The following is a 24,223-nucleotide window of genomic DNA, read 5'->3' as shown; positions in this document are numbered from 1 at the left end:
CTTCCCCACTCACGCTTGGGGTCTCTCTCTCTCTCTCAAAAATATATAAACACTAAAAAAAAATTTTTTTAATGGTCTAAGGGATTTCTGGGTCCCTTACACTCCCCAGTTTTAGGTCTTTTATGGTTTTCTCTGCCCAAGTTACACACCTCTTCCCTCGTTCCAGCCGTGACCTTCACCCCACAGAGGGACTTACTAGGAGCCTTACCTACCATGTGTACAGGTGGCTGTTCTCGTGTGGCTGTGTGCAGAAAAGGGCCTCATTCCCCCCAGAATCTACCCCCTTCTGCCTGACGATAAACTCCAGTCTCTTAAGACCTTACTGCCATTCCCCATTACCTTCAGAGTTGTTCTCTGGCCCACTAAATCCGTCAGGGGACCCCCCAGGGCTAGAACAGTGAATGGCACATAGTCGTTGCTCAGTAAACATTTTCGTTTCCTTCAGAAACTGCATGAAAGATCAGATGATGAGATACTCTGAAACCCAGAGCTGTGGAACCCTGCTTTAAAGAGATTTTAAGATCCAAAGGCCAAAGATTCCTCTAGAACTTAGAATCATGTGTTGTTCTGTGGTTTCTTCTCAGCTCCTCAACCATCCCGACAGCACCTTAAGGTTCACCGTGTGTCGTTAGTAGCTGATACAGAGGTCTGTGGTTGATGTTGCTGCTGCTGCTGCAGGGTGATAATAATTAAATAATAACAGCAATTAATAGCAGGTGCCATTTATTAACCACCCCCCACGTGTCAAGCATTTTACTTTTAATGCTTGCCTGTGATGTGAGCATTGTTGGTCACTGTTTTGTGGAGAGAGGAAGTGGGGCCCAGAGAGGGGAAGTGGCTTCCCCAAGGCTGCACAGCTGGTGAGAGGCAGAGCTGCATTGTAACCCAGGCAGGCTGGCCCAGAGCCCACGCCCTTAACCACCAAGTGACCTAATGCTCCGTCCTCTTGATGTGATTGCAGATTGGCTGGGACAAGGTGGCGCGGGGGAGGGTCTCCTCTCCCATCTTCTGGCCCTGCCCCTACCCTCCTGCGGGTGGGGGAGGCCTCGGCGGTCCAGGCCTGGCAGGTTTCCAGTCTCCTGCCCTCTTCAGGCTCTCCCGTTCTCCAAGCCCACGGACGGGGCAGGTGAGAGGCTGACTGCTCGGATCGGAGCCTTTACCCAGGCTGGGGCTGCACACTTGTCCCCTCCCCGCCTTGGACAGCTCAGCTGGCCCCACACGGACGCATCAGGAGAGCACAGAAGAGAGGCAGGAACGTGGCCTCGCCCTAGGGAGAAGGGGGTGTGCTCTCCGGGCTCAGAGGAACCATTTTCTGTGTGTGTGTGTGTGTGTGTGTGTGTGTGTGTGAGCGGGGACACGGTGTGACATTTGTATGGCACTCTGCTCCCCCTCCCCCGCACATCCTTGTCTGACTTGGGGGTGGGGGTGGGGCGCGGTACAAGGGACTAACTAGGCAAGCAGGTGGATTCTGCTGCGGGTTCCCATCCAGGCTCTGTCACTAACCAGCTGTGTAAGTTTAGGCAAGTTAGGCCGAGTCTCTGTGCCTCAGTTTGTTTCGTCTGTAAAACGAAGGGGTAACGGTGTCTACCATCATGGAGGCTCTTTGGGAGAAATAGATGAGCCGATACAGGTAGCTCACTTAGCACGGGGCCTGGGCACATAATAACCACCATAAAGTGCTTGCTAGTGTTGTTCCCTCTAGTCTTTGTGGGAAGAGGAGGACAAGGACGAGGATGAGGAACCGGCAGGCAAGGCTCTCGGCTTGTCCGTCCAACCTTCAGAGTGGTAGGGACGGGATCCTGTTCCCAGCTCAGCTGTGAGTGGCCGTGTGGCCTTGATCTAGTCACATAACCAACTCGTACCTGCTTTCTCACCTAAATTCAAGGCAGTGATTATAACCAGGATGAATTTTACCAGTTGGTGTGCATGCTTCTTTAGTGGTTCCTAACACACCCCAGTGTCCCCCAAACTGGTAGGAAATCCATGATGCCTCTGGCAAGCGCACAGGGTCTTAGGATTAAGTAAAGAGGCCACGGTATCTGTGATGTATGAAGCAAGGCATGAGGGTTTTTGCATGCACCGTTTTATGTCATCCTTACCATAGCCCTGAGGGCTAAGTACTGTTACTCTCCCGTTTTACAGACATGGAAGCTGAGGCTCAGAGCAAAGGTGGCTTGCATGGAATCACGCTTGTTTAAGTGGCAGAACGTGAAAGTCTCTTCCAGGGTGTCGGGTAACGTCCCTCCTCTTCCCGGGACGTGAGAATGTGGTCCTGAAGACAGACTCAAGTTTTTTTGGGGGGGAAAATGCTAATGGTGGTCTTAATGGTTCGTAAGCCGCTGCCAAGTAGCAAATGTCCTTGACCATGAACTTGGCAGGGTGACAGCATGTCTGAGAGACCCTCACGAGTCTGAACGCAATGTTTTCAGAGCCCGAAGCACTTTGTAAAATAATGTGGATTCATCCCAGAGCCTGGCACAGGGTCTGGAATTCTAGAGCCTGTTTTCCACTTGGATTAAACTGAGGTCAGATATCCTGCCCCAAAGCCCACAGTGAGTCCTGCAGCCCCTGATGTCAGGACACCGCCCAGGGCGGAAGTGGGTAGTGGGCTTTGGGGGTCTTTGGCGACAGGAGGAGGTAAACAGCGGGCTGCCTGGCAGCTTGGAGCAAGGCTGTTGGGTAGAGTCCAGAAATTATCTTGCTAACAGTGACAGTCTATGAGTTTGTGGGAAGCGAGGTCGTGAATAATTGATTGCCGCTAACTGAGTTGTGAAAACCATTTTCAGAGATTCCAATCTGCAGGCTCGCCGAGGGAGGGAGTACACAGGCACGAGGGCTCCCTTGTCCTTCGAGGCCCGGGGACATTCTGAGGCTCCTTCTCATCTGCCCAGGGAGCTTGGCCATGGCCCTTGGACCAGGAGGCAGTGCTGGCGGCCCGAGCCCTGGGGAGGGGCCACCTGTGCGGTGGGTGGGGAGGCCTGGCCTCCCTTCTCCTTGCGCTGTTCCCCGCTGAGGGTCGCTTGAGCCTGCCTTCCAGGTGTCTCAAACTCAGAGCGATCCCTGGGTCTTTAGAAGGGTTCCATGGAGATGCAGACTTCAGGGCCCTCCTCCCACCCCCTTCCTGCCTAAGCAGCTGTAGAACCCAGAGCACATGCAGCGGGAGCACTGTGCTTTCTGAGCATCACATTTTGGGGCCTTTGTAGCCCACCTCGTTTCTAGAAGAGGCAACATTGCCTAGTCATTAGAAACTGAGGGCTTGAATCCTGGAAGCCCTTGCTGTTTGTATGAGCTTGGACCAGTCGTATTCTCTCTCTCTGCCTCAGTGTTCCATCTGTAAAGTGGGGATGCCAGTGGTCCCTACTTCAGAAGGGTAACAATTAAATAGGTTTGCTCTTAAACATAAAAATAAATATATGCCTATATAAAATAAAGCTCCAGCTGTTACCTTATCTGGCCCCCTTACAGCCCTGTGAGGAAGGCAGGATGAGAACGGATGGGCAGATGAGGTGATACAGGCAGAAGAGATGCGGGGTGGTTCCAAAGGCCACACCACTGGTTTAAAGATGGAGAATTGGTGCTTCTCAGCCTTTTTGTCAGGAAGGTGAGGATGGATGAATCTGGTGAAAGAAGGAGAAAAGATGGAATGAACCAGGAGGAGCCCAGGGTGGAGAAGGTAGGGAGGCCTTGATACTTCTTGTGGGTTTTCAGCCTGGTCTGGTGGACCTCTCTGTTTTAGGCTGCTACATGGTGCCTTTATGTGTTAGAGAAAAGTGCCTCCTCTAGGTAGAGGCCTGGCTTGGCCAGAAAACAATGTTTGTGCCTAAGAGAGGTGTTCCTTCTTCCGAACAGTGCAGTGCTGGACTGTGGGGCATGGCTAGATTTCTCCCTCACTGGGAACACTGTGCAGTGCCCAACCTGCACAACTGTACATGGTGGCCTTGTATAGGACATCAACCTGTATTCAATAACAGGTGGTCGCTTTGCTCTCTCACTTCCAAGCCTAAAGGGCTATTCCAGGTTTCTCCTATCTGTGGGTGCTCACCTGCCTACATTTTCATTCGGGAGTTGGATCAGACTCTCAAGCATCCCTCCAGAGGCTGACATTGTGCACGACATCACCATGAGGTCTGGCACCTCCCAGATTGCTGTCTTCCCGCTAGTGTCCAAACTTCCTAAGAGTCCCCCCTCTTTATCCTGTTAAAAATAAACACCGTTTTCTTCGCTCCCTTCAGCTGCTGAATTGTGCCCTGGAGAACAAGCGTTTGTGTTTCCTCGCAAAGGCTCCAAAGGGAGAGGAATAAACAAACTGTAAACAGCTGTTTCTCCTCTGGTGACAGGATTCAGACAATAGACCCTCGGAGGGTATTAATCAGTTGCCTTTTCTGCGGCAACTTTGCATCGCGGGGCCGCTGAGGAGCCTCCATGCTGGGTGCGACTTCCTGAACGAGCAGGGGGAGCCTCTCGACAGAGTCCTGGGCAGGCCCGGTGGCAGGCGCCACCTCCACACAGCTCCGTGTGGGCCTGGTGCACTTTGCAAACAGATGTCCACGCAGCTGTTGGGAAGGCTCCCAGCTTTCCTCGCCGGCAACCTCTCGACAGGGATCCTTGGGTAGAAAAGCGGCCTCCACCTGACTCCCTTTGTGTGGCCGCCCTCTTGCTTTGAAAATGGACAACGTGCATTCAAATACCCTTCATCCAACAAATATTTATCGAGCACCTGCTCTGTGCCAGGAGGTACTGTGCTAGGTTCTTGCGTTAAGTCGCTGATCAGTACTAAGTTCAAGAGGTATTTATGGAGTACCTACTATATGCAGGCTCTGTTCCAGGTTCTTGGGAATACGCCTGTGGACATTTACAAACCGATACCCTTCCTTCAGCTATTCATTCCTTGAACTCATAGTCCCAGAAATATTTTCTGAGCACCTGCTACGTGCCAGGCACTGTCCTAGGTACTTGAAGAAAAATAATGAACAAGATGGACAAGGTCCCTACATAGTCTAGCAGCGGAGGCTAGGCCATCAATCATAAATATATAAATAGGATCCGTTCGGGAAGCGTGCTCATGAAAGTGAAAAAGACATATGTGATGGAGGGGGCGCAGGCTTAGCTGGGATGATGGAGGAGGCGTCTCTGATGAGGTGGGCGTGTGCACACACCTGAACTTGAGGAGGAACCAGCTGAGGAGATAGCTTTCCAGGCAGGGGGTGCAGCAAGGGCAGAGACTGGACCAAATTTGGGATTTATAGAGGTGACAAAAGACCCATCTGCCAGGGAGCACTGAGGGAAGGGAGCTTGCCTGAGATGGGAGAGAGGGAAAGGGTTGGAGGGGTTCACTTGTGTGGAGCTTGGAAACCAGGGCACGGACTTCAGATTTCATCCAAAACATATGGAAAATCATTGCAGAGGTTAGGGTGGGGAGAACGATCCGCTTTGAGCTGTTAAAACAATCCCTCAGGTCTACACCTGATGACAAATGCAGTGTGGTTTTCTGGATTGGATCCTGGGACAGAAAAGCTCATTAGTGGAAAACCGGGTGAAATCCAATAAAGTCTGTAGTTGAGTGAGCAAATGGTGTTGCACCGATGTTGACATCTTAGTTCTGCCAGATGAGCCTTGGTTAGGCAAGGTGTGCACATTGGGGGAAGCTGGACGAGGGGTAGGCAGCAACCTTCTGGACCATCTTTGCAAGTTTCCTGCAAGTCGAAAGTGATTTCAGAATAAAGTTTTCTCGTAAAGATCTGTCTGGGGAATAGGTGCTAGGGGGAACACTGAAAGAAGGTGAGAGTAGAGTCACAGAGACCAATGAGGGTCTTCTGGGGTCAACCAGATGAGGGATGATGGCAGGGAATCACGGTGATGATATGGGCCTGGGAAAGGGGGTCCTCCTTAGTTGAGTGACAGGTCTGCAGCCCCAGCTCTGGAAGATCTTTCTGCCCCTGACTGAAGTCATTCCACTCAACTCCAAATCAGCTGCTATTTTTTGAGCACCTTCTAGGTGTTGAGGCCCATGCCGCAGATCAAAGTTAGTAATCACATCCATTCCCAGCCAAGATGGCCTCTTATTTACACCTGCTTTTGTGGAAATTGCCACCATCACCTTTGGTAATGACTTGGAGTGAGTGAGAGTGTGTGTGTTTGTGTGTGTATAATGCCTTACCCCCCACTTAGGGTAACACCCATGGGATCAGGGGGTTAATTTTACTGATCACCATATTTTGAATGTCTGTCATACAACACGCACTTAATAAATAGTACAAAATATGTATTTATGTTATATCAATGTAATACCATACATAAATATAGTAAATATAGAAGTATTGTAAAACAACACTGATCGTGGCAGTATGCACTTAATTAGCATTTGCCATTTACCAAAAAGATCTTAAGCCCTTAGCTTGAATTTTAATCCTTGCAACTCTATACAAGGTGACTACAATTTTCATAACCATTTTATGAAAGGGTTTAAGGTCTTTGCTCAAGGTCGCAGAGCAGAGTCAGGATTTACATCCAGGCAGCCTGGCTTTGGTGGCCCAAGTCTCTAAATACTAAGCTATACTGCCTGCCATAGAATGGATGTGGAATGAATGGGTAACTTTAATTATCTTTGCTGATTAAAGCAACACATGTTCATTAAGAAAAATTTAGAAAACAAAGATGAACGTGTGAAGAAAATGCAAATCTCCCATAAGTCCGCTCACAGTTTACTTCTGGAAGAGGGTGGGGACCCATGAAATTGCTGTTTTCACAGGAATGAGGCAGTCTCTTATCTCTTTGGAGAGAATATGGACGCAGACCGCTGGGCTTGGGGTACATGGGGGACTTGGGAAGAGAGCTGCAAAGGCTCTCATCTTACGGAAGGATGCTTCCGCTTCTTCCCAGCATTCCCAGGGGAAGCGGGAAGAGAGCTGCAAAGGCTTATGGGAGGACGCTTCCGCGTCTTCCCAGCATTCCCTGGGGAAGCGGGAAGAGAGCTGCAAAGCCTTATGGGAGGACGCTTCTGCGTCTTCCCAGCATTCCCTGATGTGGCCTCTGCCACTTCCTCAAGGCAGGAAAATCGACCAAGCTCACTAATAATCCAGAGCTATGGGACGTTCGGGATCTAAAAAAAGGACATGCCAGACAGCCTGTCACAGCTGATGAACCTCCAGGTAGTTAAGCCTCGTCAGCTTACACAGCATCTTGCCCAAAGAGTTGGGGCTTTGTGTGGTTCTTTGATGCCAATCTGCCATCAGTTGTAAGTTCTGTGCCATCAATTTGATAACAGCCTTTTGCAGATGGGGAGAGGGGTGCATATTGGGTTTCTCCAGGGAAACGGAAACGATGGGATACATAGAGACAGAGAAAGCGATTTACTGTGAGGAATTTGCTTGTGCTGTTATGGAGGCTGAGACGTCCCGAGATCTGCAGTCAGCAAGCGGGAGACCCAGGAGAGCTGACAGTGTAGTTCCAGTCCAAGTTCGAATCAGGAGAACGGATGGTTTAAGTTCCAGTTCAAAGGCCGGCAGTCCCAAGAACCAGGAACAGCCAATGTGTCAGTGTGGAAAAAGCCAGTGTCCCAGTTTGAAGATTGTCAGGCTGGAGGAATATTCCCCTTTCCTTGCAGGAGGGTCAGCCTGTTTGTTTTAGTCAGACTTCAACTGATTGGGTGAGGCCCACCACAGTAGGGGTGGGGGCAGTTTGCTTTACTCAGTCTGCCAATTCCAATGTGAATGGGGCAACGGTGTGAATGGACACACCGTGGCCCAGTTTATTTAAAATTAACCATCACAGAAGTAGGGGGAGGGCAACAGTTTTGATATTTGGGCTCTAGCAACTCACTTTTGAGTCATGTGTGGAGGGTTATTGCAGAGAGCTCGATCTTTATCCTCTTTTTGATCTGACTCTATCTTTATCCTCAGCCATTATCTGCCACTTACTCTTGCTGTGGATTTCCTTAGGGAAGACTTAATCTTCTTCATTATCTATTTTTGCCTTTGCTACTTAGAGTACATGATATTAAAAAAAAAGTCTTAGAATTTCAAATGGAGGCAAGTGTTTAAGAAACTAAAGCAAGTGTCAAAAACTCAAATGCCGTTAAAGCCAGGCAGATTTGTAGGACAGGTGTAGAGCGATAGGGAGTAGTGTGGACTGTGGCTAATGGAAGAATAAATGCTCTGCCTTAAGTGGACAGTGACTCCTTGACTTCAGCTGCCCGTGGGTGGCTATGAGACAATCAGGCCCAGGCTTATCTGCTTTTCCAGGTTTTAAAAGAATCCAGAAGCTTGAATTTCTCAGGGTCATCTGGAATACATATTGGCAACTAATTCAAATTTATTATTTTTTAAAAATGATACCCTGTGTGAACCAAACACAGTGTTTCTTTCGGCTAGATTTGTGCCATAGACCTTTATGTAACTGGCTATGAGTTAAATAATGACAGACTGATCATAATAAATAATTTAATAAAGCATCTACCATTAATATAATGTTTACTGTGGGGCACTGGGGGGGCTCAGTTGGTTAAGTGACCGACTTCAGCTAGGGTCATGATCTCGCAGTTGGTGAGTTCGAGCTCCGCGTCGGGCTCTGTGCTGACAGCTCAGAGCCTGGAGCCTGCTTCGGATTCTGGGTCTCCCCCTCTCTCTATCTGTCCCCTGCTCACACTGTGTATCTCTCTGTCTCTCAATAATAAATAAATGTTTACATATATATGTGTGTGTGTGTGTGTGTAAATATATATATAAAATATATGTATGTATGTATATATGTATATAAAATGTTTACCGTGTGCCTGGCACTATTCTGGGTCTCTGGCTACATTATCTCATTCAGTCGTCAGAACAGAGGCAGGCGTGGTGTTCTCCCCATTTTACAGATGAGGGTAAGGTACGCACAGCCACACCTTTAGTAGGCGTGGGAACTTGGCTCTTCTCAATCAATAGCCTTTGCTTTAAGGTTCTATGTGACGCTGACTCTTGTGGCCCTCAAGTGTGAGGCCCACACCCCCTGGGGATGTCCAGCCTGGCTTCTCACAGATCAAGGCAGAGTGCCAAGCAGGTGATACAAGAAAGCGTGTATTTTATTGGGCAGCCGTGTGCCACGGACCGTGCTAAGCAGTTTCGAACATAGATGCCTGGAACCCTTCCATTTACACAATGAGGTGGATCTTCTCATCCAGGATCTGCAGATGAGGAGATCAGGTTCTGTCTGTGCTTCCCTAAGCTCACAGCGCTAGCGAGGGGCAGAGGTGGGACTGGAACGCAGGTCCTGCGTCTCTGCGGCCTGTCATCTGGCTCCTTGTCCACAGAATTAAGATCAAAGAATGGGGAGGAGCCGACACAGAATACGGTTGTGCCGACACCTCGAAGTGGATGTGCATCCTCGCCGAGACAGTCTTTCAGATACTTACAATTTATTGCTGACTTGTGTGAGTGAGCACATGTCCACAAGGTGATAAAATAGATATTTGATGGCTGTTTGTGTTTCCCTGTTGAAAATTGTTCTCAGTAAGGTTTTTGTTCTTTGCCTCTTTGTATTAGCTGGCCCGGTAACAGTGTCTGTTTATTTCCGTCTTCGCAAAGTTAAGCTCAGGGTCATCCAGTGCCTTCAGATTGTTGACCTAGCTTTGGCTCTAGAATTTCCACTTGTCTTCTCACTTGTCTTGGTCTTAATGAAGTACAAAGAAACTTACCCTCCATACTTTTAGGCTCGTGTTTCCCACAACATGGGATGTTTGTTTTTAACATTATTCAGACTGATTGTAGGTGGGTCTGTATTAACTGCCTATTGCTTCATAACAAATGACAGAACTTGGTGGCTTGAAATAATAGATAGTTCTCTCACAGTTTCTATGGGTTAAGGACCTAGGAAAAGCTTAGCTGAGCGTTCTGGTTCAAGGCCCCTCTTGAACTTGATTTTCTAAACTTTTCTCCATGAACATGTGTTACTTTAATCAGGAAAGATAAAACTTATCAGCTCATTCTGCCTGTGATTGATGGCCAGAGCTGTAGTCTCATCTGAAGGCTCGACCAGGGCAAGATCTGCTTCTAAGCCCACTCACGTGGTTGTTAGCAAGCCTCAGTTTCTCACAGGCCATCACACTGAGGGCCTCAGTTCCTTGCTGGCAGTTAGCTGGAGGTCTCTGTTAGTTCATCACTGTAGGGCAGCTCACAGCATGGCAGGTGGATTCCCCCAGAGCCAGTGATCAGAAGAATAGAGAGCTTGGGAAAGGAAGCACTTCAGATGGGAGCTGTAGTCTTTTCATAACCAAACCTTGAACGTGAAATACCATCACTCCTGCTGCATTCTCTTTGTTAGATGGGACTCACTAAGTCTCACTCACCTTCAAGGGGCAAGGATTTGCCCAACCAGCAACCAGTGTCCAGCCTCCTTGCTGTGATGACTTTAAAGTGGTATTTGGCCCCAGGGAAGTGATGCTGGAGTCCAGGATGGTGAATTTCACTGTGGTAAAACCTGGCCAGATTTATGTTCCTGCACATTCTAAAAGGTTCCCCCCACTCCCAAGAACAATTTTCTCTAAGTCGTGCATGGAGAGAGATTATTTATTTATTTTTTCAACGTTTATTTATTTTGGGGACAGAGAGAGACAGAGCATGAACGGGGGAGGGGCATAGAGAGAGGGAGACACAGAATCGGAAACAGGCTCCAGGCTCCGAGCCATCAGCCCAGAGCCCGACGCGGGGCTCGAACTCCCGGACCGCGAGATCGTGACCTGGCTGAAGTCGGACGCTTAACCGACTGCGCCACCCAGGCGCCCCGGGAGAGAGATACTTTAAAGGGAGGATCTGATTCCTTTCTCCCTCTCCTCTCTATCTAAATACCTGTTCCACGAAAAGTACGTTGTCAGTCTCATCAGACCTGGTGATTTTGTCCCACGTGTCGCTCCGAGAAAGATGTAATTCCTAGTGTTGCAGTCTGGACACAAGCACATGCCAAGCAGTTGTGGGGAAACATTGTGTGCATAGGCTTAATGTGAGACCATTTCCTGGAGTGGCCCCAACAAACATTTGGTACAGATAAAGATCACTTGTCCCCAGATGCCTTTTTTATTTCAGCCAGAGCCAAATATGATTGGAGGCAGAGGACGCTGAGTTTGAAAATCGCATCTCTGTGGCCACATGCGGGAGTTTCGCCCAAGGGAATGCCATTAAAGTGGGAAGGAAGCAGCATGTACCCGACGTGGGCCCAGATGGTCCCACGCTTCTTGCCTTCCTATCTGAGATGTCAGGATTTGGGCAAGCATTTTTTTTTTCCCCTTCACATAATCTTCAGTGTTCTGTGCAGCAAAGTCTAACAAATAAGATGGAAGGACTAGGGGCTGTCAGTTACGTGCCCGCATTCAGAGTCTGGCTTTGCTGCATTTTCCTCTCTGCAAAATTTAGAACCCAGGGTATTGGCTTGCCACAGAAGGGTCTTGTGAGGATTCAATGAGATAGCACAGGAATACCATTAAGCATGGGCCTGGCCCCCAGAAAGTACACAAGAAGTCAGTTACTATTATTGCCGTGTTATTATCAGTCACCTCGGATAGATGGTCTTCCAGACTGTTCTCTGTGAGGAGCACAAATGTTAGAAAGCGAGTGGAATATGTCTTCGTTTCCCTGTGTGACCCAAGGAGTTATGTAAAACCCTACCCTTCTATATCATGAACTTAGAAATTTTACAAAAGGTAGCGTGCCAGCGGAGGCTGAACCTGTGTTTCCGAGCTGTTACATAATTCTTCAGTGCATCTCACGTAATCATCATGTATCAAGGCCATGTCTTGGTCCCGTGGTCATTTGCATAGAATCCTTTCTCGTTTCCTACCTCTAAGTCCTAAGAAATTCCTCAGGGTAAATTTCTGCTTTCCATTTTTACAGAATGACCTTGTTCCCAGCCCAGAGCTTAAAAGCTGCGTGTGATTGCGGTAGCTTTAAATAAGATGATCAAATTCAATTTAGCAGACACTGATTGATCCCCTACTGTGCGCCAGCCACCATTTTTAAAGGCCGTTGGTGTCAACATCAGAGCCACGGCAAGCTTCCTTGAAAGGCACGGGTGGCATCTTGGTTGCTAGTGTGGACCCTGGAGCCAAATAGCCTCGGTTCAGTCCCTCCCCTTCTTCCTGTGGGTGTGACCCTGGGCAAGTCCCTTTGCCTCTCGGAGCCTCTATGTCCTTTCTACAAGGGGGACGTTAATACCTGCCCACCTTTAATTGGAAGTACATGGGGTCATGCATATTTCATGCCTCCTGTGGTACATAAAAATCGTGTAATTGTTGTGCACGGCTTCTGTCCCCAGATGCTCACAGGCACACGGGACAGGAAGAAAATAAAGCCAATGAGAGAATCTTTAGAAGATTAAGCCCTGGAGAGAGGGCCCTGGGGTTTTGGAACTCCGGATTCTCTTTGTACACCAGGGGCCATGCTTTCTCAACTATGCCATTGGGCGTTGGACCCCCATCTTCTCCCCTGGCCCCCCACTTGCTCTCTGTATCCATCCCAGACTATCATCTGCGGGCAAGGCCTGCCCTGTGCAGCTCACCTGTGGATGCCAGCACCTAGCGTGGAGCTCGGCACGTAGCACAGACTTTGTAAATCTTGGCTGAATGAATCAGTGAAGCCTCCCCAGATTTTTTTTCTCATCAACAGTTTACCTCCGCAAGCCCGGAGGCCAAACTTAGATGTAACCGAAGCCGCTGCCGCCTCCAGACCGATCTGGAGCCTGAAATAGCCCCCAGAACCTGTCGCCGTGTGCACTTCTTTGTATACCGCAGCAGCTGTCTCCTGTTTTAAAAAAAAACCGGCTTGTGTGACAGAACAAAGTGACTTGACCCCGAATTGCCAAGTTCCAGGGGCGCTCGGGAAGGAGAGGGCCCCGGAAGGCCAGGTGACACCCCTTCAACTTCACCTGGGTTTCTGGGGGTGACTCACTACCAGCCACCTTCCTTGTGTTTCTGCTCTTGAGCCGGTTGGGTGAAAAGTCGGCGACTGGAGAGCTCTGTGTACGCTTCCAGGACAGGTTCTTGGAGGATGGAAACTGTCCCGAACCTCCTGCCGCGTCAGCCTGCGGCAGCCCCCCGCCTCGCCCGTGTGCCGTGGCTGTCCTGGCCCCCAGCACTGCTCCTGCACAAGGCATCTGACAGGCGTCCGCACCTTGCTGCCTCCAGCGTCAGTGGCCCGTCCTGCCCCACCAGGAGAGGCCGAGGGACCAATAACCAAGACTGAGCACCCCTGAGCCCCTACGTGCAAGGCATCGCCTTCCCACGTCCCTCCTTTCGTGCCCCTGACCACACGCACGTCAGTGCGCATTTTGTTTTGTTCAGTGGTTAACCTGATGGCAAAGAGGGGAGCAGACTTACTTAGGATTCCTAAAGCAGGTCTTTGGCTTCCTCATTTTGTCCTGTAGGTGACTATTCTTTGTATAATCCCCCCCCCCCCCGAAAGTATGTAGACTTTCCTGGTTAGAAACTTAAGAAATGCAGAAAAGTATTGTATTGCTAACAAAACTTCCCTGGCTATTGCCAGAAAAAAAAAGAGGAGTGAGGGGTGAGGTGATTCCTGGAGGGGAACCCCATAGCTCACTGGAGGATAATGACACGCTGTCACCGATCTCTCTGAAGCCTCGTTCTGGGCTTGCCAGAAGGACTTTTCCTAAAACATCACTTGACATTGATAATGATGGAGGCAATCTGTAAAGGTTTGGTTCCACGGGGAGAGGAGAGAGTTTCTAAGCCAGAACAGGTCATTCTGGGGCTGTCCACTTAAATAAAGCCCTGGCTTAGAAAACCCCAAACAGGCTAAAGTGGATACTGTAATGGGATTTATGCAATACTCCGTTGAGGGCAAACCCAGCCCCATAAATACATGTCCGAAATTCAATCTGCCAAATGAAATGTTAAAGGCGCCAAATGGATTTCTCAAAAGGATCAGAGCTAAGATGTAGTTTGCCTGCACTTGATAAGCTTATCCAGCTTTGCCACTAGGAAAGAAGAGGGGGAAAAAAAAGGAAAGAAAGGAAGGAAGAAAGAAAAAATGGAGTTAAGGATTTTACTGTATTCTCCAGTATCTTAGATATTTTCTTTTTCAGTGAAAAGGGAGAAAGAGATTATCAGTCCTCTGGCTGTGAAGCTAGTGTTCCTTATCCAAATACCTTCTGGGCTACAAAGGGAATGGTACTAAATCACTAGCGGGGGGCCCAAATTCCATTCTTTCAGTCCTAAAACCTCCCCAGAAGGGTTTCTTCTGCGCCTGGTAGGCTCAGCTACCTGTGTGTCGCATCCAGGAGACCAAGGTCACGGCCAGACTCTCAGGTGGCTCAGCTCGAGTCCCACGTCCGAGCCCCAAGTTCTGGCTTTGACTTGGTGCCAGCTGCTGCCACCAAGCATGTTCATGGGCGATGAAGTGAATTAGGGGAGCAAGCTGTGGCAGGGACAGACAGGATCCTTCTAGACAGCTCCCCCTGACCCGCCCTCTTATTCTTTATGATTTGCATAATCAGCTGGGACTGTATCCTCTCCTGCAAGTGACTTGGATTGTCCTGTTTATCCAAAGGAAGAGGTGTCACGATAGTGCCTGATTTCGGGAGATTTTTCCCGTACCATTGGGAGGAAAGCCAAAGCTGTACCGTGAGTCGGAGTTTTCGTTTTCTTCTGAGAACACGAGAGTTGCTCCTGACATCAGAACGGGATCCCAGAGAGTCACTTTCAGGATGACAGCATGTGTCAAAAAAGAACCATGTCATCTCGGATGAAGGTGTGAGTTTGTGGGTGTTGGTGTACTGGGGGGAGTAGCGAATTTGGCTCTCAGCGTGGTAGATTTTCCTGGCCTTTTCTGCAGTACTGCTAGCCAATGGACGAGGCTGTTGCCCTAACTGGCCTCACTCCTGACTCCCCTGGGGCCGAGGCCTCTGCAGCTCCGGTCGCTGGGTTGGGTTGGAGGTCATGGCTGTGGATCTTAAGGGGCGTCTTCACAGGTGTTGCCCTGCCGTGCCCAGATGATGCTCTGACCACAGATGAATTCGGCTCTTGCTGTAAAAATATCAAGGCCCCGGCTCCTGCGTGTTTATTTTCGTCCTCTGACGAGTCAGCTGATGTGCCAATCTCTGGGGTATTTGTCTGGGCCGGAGGCCTTGCTGAAGCCTCATCTGGAATAAACAACAGGTCTTTGGGTCTGTTGCAGTTTATGGGATTCCTGAGTATTTTAAGAACCAGGGAGGCGAAATGTGAAACAGAAAAGGACATAATGGAAACCTTTAATTCTTAAAAAACTTTATTGAGGTATGATTTATATGCCCTAGAAGTCACACGTTTTAAGGGTACTGTCCAGTGATTTTTTTTTTAGTAAATTCGCCAAGCTGTGCAACCATCACCATAATCTAGTTTTAAAACATTTTTATCACACTCGTTAGATTCCTCATGCACACTCGCGTCACTCCCAGGCAGCTAACTGCTCATCTACTTCCCGCTCCTGTAGGGGCAATAGGTTTACGGATTGCAGACATGTTGTAGAAATGGACTCCTGCGGTCTGAGCTCTTTAGTATCTGGCTTCTTCCACTTAGCATACTGTCCTGGAGCTCTGTACATACTGTGGCGTCCTGCTAAATAATATTCCGCGGCATGGATATACCGTAGCTCATTCATGCATCGGCTAACGGACACTTGAGCGGTTTCCCCTTCTGACTCTTGTGAATAACGCCGCCGTAAGCATTCACGTACAAGTCTGTGCGTGGACGTATGTTTGCATTTTTCTTGGGTGTCGTCCCAGGAGTGGGATTTCTGGGTCATATGGTAAATTCGTATTTAGCTGTTTAAGAAAGTTGCCAGATTGTTCTCCACAGAGACTTCGTTGTTTCCGCACTCCTACCAGCAATGAATGAGTAGATCTGTTCATTCTCCATCTTGCTCTGAGCTGGATGGTGACATGGGTCAGAAACCACCACATGTAAAAATCCGAAAATTGCTACCTGCCTGTGGGAACCTGGCCCTCACTGGGATCTTGACAACATTCTAGAAGAGCCTTGATCCCAGTTTCCACATAAGCTTCCTCAGCATGGGGCAGAGCTCCCGGCCCAGAAGCTCTGTCACGAGCCCCCTCTCCCCTCCCCCACTCCAGCCTTGCTGGCCACGCTCCCCTGCAGTCCATCTCATTCCAGAGAGGATTCGCTTTTATTAAAAAAAAAAAAAAAAATGTTCTGTGTCGCGCTGTTGCTAATTTAGCAACTTTAGTGGACAATGTGATTTACCATCCGTGGCCTGCCTTCGAATGGATTCATTTACCTTCATTGATTGGTATATGTCGCTGTTAACTGCTGCCAGAAAATGCACAGCGGTGCTTAAAAACTGTGTAGCATTCTGCTTTCTGATAACGATTGTTCACTCCATCCTTGATCTCCAATGACATGGTATTCTCCTCTTGAAGGTGGACTTAAATCGCAGAACTCTGTTCCTTGGTCACGAGAAAATGAATTGCTTTTCTGTACCGCGTTCTGCTAAGCACTTCTCAAAATTTGGGTTCTTTGGTAAGTGCTCCTTCTTTTCTCTTTTGGGTACTCTCTCCTTGCTACTCAAAGCGTGGTCCTTGGGTCAGCAGCCTCAGTATCCCCTGGGAGCATGTTGGAAATGTGGAGGGAGTCTCAGACCTCATCCCAAACTTCTAGAGTCAGAATTTCATTTTAACAAGATTGCCGGGTGACGTATATGTGCACCGAAGTTTCAGATGCACTGCCACGGGGCACCTGGGTGGCTCTGTAAGTGAGGCACCCAACTCTTGGTTTTGGCTCAGGTCGTGATCCCAAGGTCATGGGATTGGAGCCCCATGTCGGGCTCCGTGCTGCCGTTGGTGGAGCCTGCTTGGGATTCTCTCTCTCCCTCTCTCTCTGCCCCTTCCCTGCTCATGTGTATGCACATGCCCTCTCTCTCTCTCACACAAAACAAGCAAACTTTAAAAAAGAGAGAGGGTGGGGCGCCTGGGTGGCACAGTCAGTTAAGCGTCCGACTTCAGCCAGGTCACGATCTCGCGGTCCGTGAGTTTGAGCCCCGCGTCGGGCTCTGGGCTGATGGCTCAGAGCCTGGAGCCTGTTTCCGATTCTGTGTCTCCCTCTCTCTCTGCCCCTCCCCCGTTCATGCTCTGTCTCTCTCTGTCCCAAAAATAAATAAACGTTGAAAAAAATAAATAAATAAACTAAAAAAGAGAGAGGGAGGGAGAAAAGTGCTGCCCTGAGTCTGGAGTCAGCCAAAATAAGGCCCTTGGACTGAATCTGGCCAGCTGCAAGTTTTACTTTAAAAAAAAAAAAAAAAAGTTCTATTAGAACACTGCCACATCCATTCATTCCGTACTGTCTGTCTGTGGCTACTTGGCACAGACTGTGGAGTTGAGGAGACTGACGGAGACCTTATGGGTTGCAGAGCTGAAAATGTTTACTTCCTGGGCCTTTACAGAAAAAAGTTTGCTGACCCCTGTTCTGCAGAAGGCTTTAATTTTACTTTATTTTTATTTACTTATTATATTTATTAATTACTGGCATTATTATTTACTTATTATTTGTATTTTTTAAAGTTTTGCCAGCTTTTTCTTATTGCACTTTTTTCATTTTACCTTATTTATACACTTTGGGCCATTCTACATCTTTTTTTTAATTGAGATGTAATTGACACAAAGCATTATATTACTTATAGTCATACAGCATAATGATTCAATATGTTTATAGACTGCAGAGTGTTCTCAGTAAATCTGGTTACATCTATCACTACACATCGTTATAAAAAAAAAAAAGTTGTTCTGAGAACTTTTAAGGTCTACTCTCTTAGCAACTTCCAAATATACAGTACAGTATTATATACTTATTTTTTTTATTTTTTTTAACGTTTATTTACTTTTGAGACAGAGAGAGACAGAGCATGAACAGGGGAGGGGCAGAGAGAGGGGAGACACAGAATCTGAAACAGGCTCCAGGCTCTGAGCTGTCAGCACAGAGCCCGACGTGGGGCTTGAACTCACAGACCGAGATCATGACCTGAGCCGAAGTCAGATGCTTAACTGACTGAGCCACCCAGGCGCCCCTATATAGGCGCCCCTATCTTTGCATCCTGCCTTGGTAGGATGAAGTGACAGAAACCAGAACAAACTTAGGCTTTGGGTTTCTGGTCCACGGGCTGGAAAGCTCTGAGGCTCCCTGATTTCTCAGATACCATCGTGCTGGTATGAAGATTGTTCTGGGTGAGCTCTGTTTCGTGTCATCCTGTTCTTTGTAAGCAAGAGGATTCACTGTCGGTGAAACTGGAAGGCCATATTATTCCTTTGTAAGGACTTTGCGTAGACACTCACAAATTAGAAGAAGAAGAAAAAAAACCAACCCTTTGTGAAATCCCAGGATTTGGTCCCACTGGGAAAACCTAGGGAAAGTGGTCACGGGAGGCACCCCAGAAAGGGAGGAAGCTGGCAGGATTGGCTTTCATGCTCTGCCATCACTGTCTTGAAATTCCTCACCGCTTTTAAACCAGGCACCCCCATCTTTGTTTTGCACTAAAGTGGCCTGGCCCTGGAAGCCAGCGACAGGCTCAGAGGACCCACGCGACAAGCCTTGCATGGAGGAGGAGAGCAGCGTGTGCGGCGTCCTGTCCGCCAGCGGCTGAGCTCTCCTGACCCAGCGGCTGCATTGCCGACGAGCTAGCTTCCTCTCCCCTTGCTTTGTGCCAAGGGAAGAAAGACCAGTTTCAGTGATTTTCTGAATTAAGCAGTGGAGACCGTAAGCCTGCTCGTGCAGAGGGGGTTCAAAGCGAAGTTCGAATTACCTCCAGTTAAGGACGTGTTTGATGCTCACAACTTGAATGTAATTGCTTTCTAAGGACGGAGGCAGCACTTTTTCCTGCAGAGCCAGTGTGAGACCCCGCTTTTCTACGAGGGGGTTTCTTAAAGAAATTGGGCTCCCGTCCTGGCTGAGGTTGAGGTCCCTGGGGACTTCTGAGCAGTTGGGGTTTTCAGGCCACGGGTCACCAGTGGAAGTGTCCCAATGGGGCCACTTCCTCCTGATCCCTGTGGGGAGGAATTTCATCCAGTGACCCTGCAGGTAGCTGATTGAGTCTGAAATAGCAGCCTCCCAACCCAGCAGGGACCAGAACAAGGAACATTGCAGTAATTTCTTTCCTCCTCCCCTCTGAACGATTGTTAATCAGGAGTCTTTTGGAAACAAAAAATAAAAGGAAAGCAAGAAAAAGGAGACCTACTTTGGCAAACCCAGTGGAAAACTACTGCTCTGTCTACAGGTCCCCCAAACTACCACTCTGTCTACAGCAAATGGGTGGTGGGCAGGCGGGGGGGCCGCAGATGTCTCAGAAGCTCAGACACATCGGTGACCAGAGGGGTTGTTCGCACTTTGCGAGAACAGAAAGGCCGTTGGATGATCACAATTGTAACCATAAATAATTCTGTATCTGTTGTCATAGCTGCGGTCATTTATTGAGAGCGTCTACTAGGTGTCAGGTTTTAGGCCACACCGTGCACATCTCCTAATTCCTACAACAACTGTGTGGCCCGGCTCCATTTTACACATGAGAAGTCTGAGGCTCTCAAGGTTTGACCTGGCCAAGAGCATACGGCTGGTAAGGGGTAGGGTCGTGTTTGAGCTGCGTGCGACTCCAGGACTTGGGCCGTGTCCCCTGCACTGCCCCGGGATTGCACGGTCCCCTCTGAAACCACCGCCCTATGTTGTGATGTGGGGAGCTGGAGCATCAGTGAAGTTCTGGAAGGTCTATGCCTAAGCCGTGGGTTCCCAAAGTGTAACTGGGAGGCAGGTGGTACACAGGCAAACATTTTTTTTTAAGTGTATTTGTTGTATTTAAAGGAAATACGTATAACTGCTATATAAAACCTGTGGTTTTAGAGTGAACTAAAAGTTCACTCTCACAACACAAATTAAGAAAAGAAACCGTGAGTCTTTTAAATAAAAATAGCAGTGTGGGTGAGATGCTTGTTTGGCCCACTGGTTCCACTATTCTGGAAACATCTTGCCTAAGCAGTTGGAACAGCCCTGAATGTTGGGGGGCGGGGGGTTGACACGGAACTGGTTACCCTGACAAGGAGACTTTGTTCTCAGTGGGAAAGAAGTCGTGAGCCAAGTTGTCAGCATTTTGGGTTCCATCGTCCACCGTGATGGTGCTGTCCCCTCCTCTTTCATAGTCACCGTCTTGTCACTTGTTGCCAAAACCCCAGACACTCTCACTGACTTTCAGAATTGTTCACAAGTCTTAGCAAAAAGCCCTTACCCCAGCGTGTGGGGTTTCTCATCACCCCTGCCTACCGTGGGGTTGTCTTGTACCAGTCGATAGCTGATGGTGCCTCACTAGCCTTCTGTCTCTAGAATACACCAAGCCCAGTCTTACCTCAGGGCCTTTGCACTTGCTGTTCTTGCTGCCTCGGACTCCCTCCTGCCCCGGTATTTGCTTGGCGGATGCCTTCTTCTCACTCTGGTCTTCATTCTAACATCTGTCTTCTCAGGGGGGCTTTCCTGTTCACCTACTAAAGTCTCCCTCTCCCCGCATCTCTTTCTATGCAAATCTTTTTCTGTCAAAGACCAGATAGTAAGTATCTTAGGCTTGAGGACCATATGGTCTCTGTGGCAACTACTCAACTCTGTCATTGTTGTGCAAAAGCTTTCACAGGCAACATGTAAATAAATGGGGGAATTATTTTGTTAACACTCTACTTACAAAAACAGATGGCCAGCTGGATTTGACCCACACAGGCTGTAGTTGGCTGATCCCTGCTCTACTCTACTACCTTTTTAAGAATTTTTGTCATAACATTTATCACTATCTGAAATCATCTTGTTTATTTGTATATAATTTTGTCTCTTTGTATCTACAATGTAAACCCAACGAAGGCAGGAATGTACCCTTCCTTCCTGTTTAGTTGGTGTCCTTAGTGCCTCGCACACAGTGCGCACTCAGCAAATGTTTGCTCAATGGATGGATACTGTCACTGTGGGATTCCTGTGTTCATTTATTCTCCAGACATGTATGGCTCACTTACTCTGCCCGTGGCCTCATATGGAACATTGGAAACGGAGCTCACGGACAAATATGTAGATGCTCATGGGAGCAGGTTATGGTTCGACGTGATGGGCCGGATGGGATGGATAAGTGGCTCTCAATAGTGGGGTATTAACTCTTAGGTGGTCAGCGGTGGCTTCTTTGAGCAAGCAGTGTCTGAGCCAAGCATGAAGGGGACATTCAGGCTCTCTGGGTAGAGAGGCAGCCTGGAAGAGCGTTCATGCACAGGGAACAGCCTGAGCAACGGCGTGGTGGCAGGCACCCGTGTGGCTGTGCCGCGGGAAGGAAAAGCCATTCGGGGCTGCTGAGTAAAACCAGTCCAGACGTCACTGAAGGTCAGATGAACAGCAACAGGTGTAAGTTGAGAGTCCGGTTGGATGAGTTCTTGTGAACAATTGACAAAGGTCTTTCTCTGAAATATGGAATTGGGCCCTGCATTTAAATGTGGGCTTTGGTTTCTGTGAACTCAGAGGTTCTGTTGCTCCAGAAGCTTAAAAATTCGTAGTCCATGGATCTGGCTTCTCAGTTGACCTGGCCCCAGTCATCTAGAGTTGGCCGACATTTGCAGGCGAGCTACCCGACATCCTATGTAATTGGTAGGTCTTGGCTCTCAAAATATACAGACGATGCTCATGAGCGGCCTTCCCTGGCTGTCACCCTGCCCTTGTGCGTACACCTAAAACCCATCGGTTGTCAGCAGGGAGTTAAGCACACAGAGAAAGGGCAGCAGATGGCATGGAAGAGTGGGGAATTGCAAGCCCCGAATAAAATTTTATTGAGGTGGGCCAGCCCTGCTGTTGATGAGGCGCTTAAAGGGAATTTGTGATTTGCAAAGCCAAAGACTGTTCTTGCTCGTCACTCTGGAGAGGGGAAGAATGCCTGAGACTTCGGGGACTCTGCCTCCAACTTCTAAGCCTTGGCCAAGCCCTAATGAGGCCAGAGCCAAGTTCAAAGGTAGAGGCTGATGCTGTCACAAGCCTTGGGGCTGCTGTGACAGGCGAGCCACAGCAGAAGGAAGCAGACCTTCATCAGCACCTAACAGGCCCTGGGGTGCTGATGGGGTGCACACATACTACGTGTGCACATGGCGGATTCTGTAACATCCACGTTACACTCTTCCTGCCAATAGTTACTTAGTATTCTTTATGTTTTTTAATGTTTATTTTTATTTTTGAGAGAGAGCATGTGAGTGGGGGAGGTGCAGAGAGAGAGGTAGACAGAGGATCAATCCAAAGCAGACTTCATAATGACAGCAGAAAGCTCAATGCGGGACTCAAGCTCACGAGCTGGGAGATCATGACCTGAGCCGAAGTCAGACACTCAACCGACTGAGCCACCCAGGCGCCCCAACATTTTTCTTTAAATGTGCTCACTATTTACTCGGGCTCAGCCTTAAGCTCTGCTATCCATAATGTCATAGTATGAATGAAGCCCATTTTCTTCTTAAATATATCAAAGTAAATAAATAACTGTTAGGGGCGCCTGAGTGGCTCAGTTGGTTGAGCGTCCAGCTTTGGCTCAGGTCACGATCTCGCAGTTCGTGAGTTTGAGCCCCGCGTCGGGCTCTGGGCTGACAGCTCAGAGCCTGGAGCCCGCTTTAGATTCTGTGTCTCCCTCTGTCTGCCCCTCCGCTGCTTGCACTCTGTCTCTTGCATTGTTTCAAAAATAAACATTAAAAAAAATAAAAATAAAAAAATAAATAACCGTTAAAGTTTTTTCAGAAAGGTTTATTCATGAACCACACGGGAGAACCTGTGTGCTGTTGTTTCTAGTGCCTTCGGCCTTATCCTCTTCAGTACTTGTGGGTTTGCTAGGAGGTGTTGTTGCCTCTGTTTTGTAGGCAAGGAAACAGAGACCCAGAGAAATTTAGCATCTCACCCAAAGTCACGCGGCTAAGAACCAGCAGAGTGTGGATTTGAACACAGATCTTTCTGGCTCTAAAGTCCCAAGTGATATGCACCCACTTCTCAGAGGACAGAAAGGGAGAATGATGTCCAGACATCCCCTGGATTGGACGGACAGATTTAAAGGTTCTTGGGACAGGCATAAATGGTAAGACTGAGGCCAGTCAGACTTCCTGCCCCTTCTCGGGAGGCAAAGACAGCTTCAGCCACCGACATGTAGAGTCCCGTGGATGTGGGCGTCAGACTCGCTCACACTGTGAGGATTGTTCCTGGGGCTCTGCCGCATGGCACAGAGAGCCCTTCGTCATTCCGTGAAATAACCGTAATCAGTGTGGACTCCCACACGAAAGCCCAGGCAAGTGACTGTCCCCACTGCCCAGCAGCCAGGGCAGCAGGAGACCCCTTTTCTGTAGTGGAGATTCATTAGTATTCAGTCCTCATGGAAGGGCCTTGGAGGAAAAAATCATCGTAATGGGTTCTGAATTAGTCCAGCTGCCAGCCACTGGGGAAAGGCCACAGCGAGCAGACTCCGCTGCCCTTGAGCTACCTCAGTGATGGCCTTCTGTCCTGAGGTGGGCGGTTCTGTGGGGTGTCCGTCAACAGGCACCACCCCTGAGTAAGCAGCCCCGATGGGCAGGAGGACGTCAGCCTGCAGTTGTGGGGTGGAGCTTGGGGACGGAAGAAGGGGGGACCAGGAAGACCTGGAAAGCCCAGCGAGATCACCAGCAGGGAAGATGACTGTGGTTGGCTGTGGCGATCCCATTTTTCCTTGAAAGTCTTAGCTTTCCAGCATTGAGGTCTCACATCTGGGTAACTGAGCTTGGGGTCACTGCTAGTCTATATGGAACCTTGTGGGTATGATAAAGTCCCCCCCCCGCCCCCCTTAGAGGAAGACTAGAGAAAGCATCCCTGTGGGGAAGTGCCGGCCTACCCGGGCAAGACGTGAGGGCCACTGGCTGGATTGGGCCCCTACTTTGCAGTCCACAGACCATGGAGCCATCGACAGGGCCTCAAATGACAGCTACCTTATGTTTCAATAAAAACAAAAAATACACGTATCAGTTCTTTATTATTGTAAAACAAACTGTCTCAAAACCTGATGGCTTGAAACCGCCATTTTATTTGGTTGCTGGTTTTGTCAGGGTCAGGATTTCAGGAAGAGCTCTGCCGGGCGGTTTGTTTCTGCTCCGTGCGCAGCAGCTGGGGCTGGGCGATCCGTTTCTAGAATGATTTCTTCATCCATATGTTTGCCCTCTTGTTCCTTCCTGAGCTCCTTCTCTCTCCATGTGGCAT

The 24,223-nt window shown here is 48.8% G+C and overlaps 1 protein-coding gene across 2 annotated transcripts in view; it reads left to right on the top strand.

Annotated features, from left to right (window-relative positions):
- Positions 1-24,223, top strand: part of XYLT1 (xylosyltransferase 1) — a 313,363-nt gene that overhangs the window by 19,964 nt on the left and 269,176 nt on the right. The window contains exon 1 of one of the 2 annotated variants that reach the window (XM_086692977.1): positions 22,740-23,078. The exons of the other annotated variant lie outside the window; for it this stretch is intronic. Within the exon in view, the coding sequence (XP_086549103.1) occupies positions 23,076-23,078 (3 nt within the window). The 5' untranslated portion in view covers positions 22,740-23,075. Of the gene's footprint in view, positions 1-22,739; positions 23,079-24,223 lie in introns of those variants that run through there. 2 annotated transcript variants of the gene reach the window in all.

This window comes from Puma concolor, chromosome E3 (genome assembly GCF_028749965.1).
Source record: "Puma concolor isolate L17-30 chromosome E3, mPumCon1.1.hap2, whole genome shotgun sequence".
Lineage (NCBI taxonomy): Eukaryota > Metazoa > Chordata > Mammalia > Carnivora > Felidae > Puma > Puma concolor.
The sequence above is the reverse complement of the archived record's forward strand: the minus strand, read 5'-3'. Positions and strand labels throughout refer to the sequence as shown.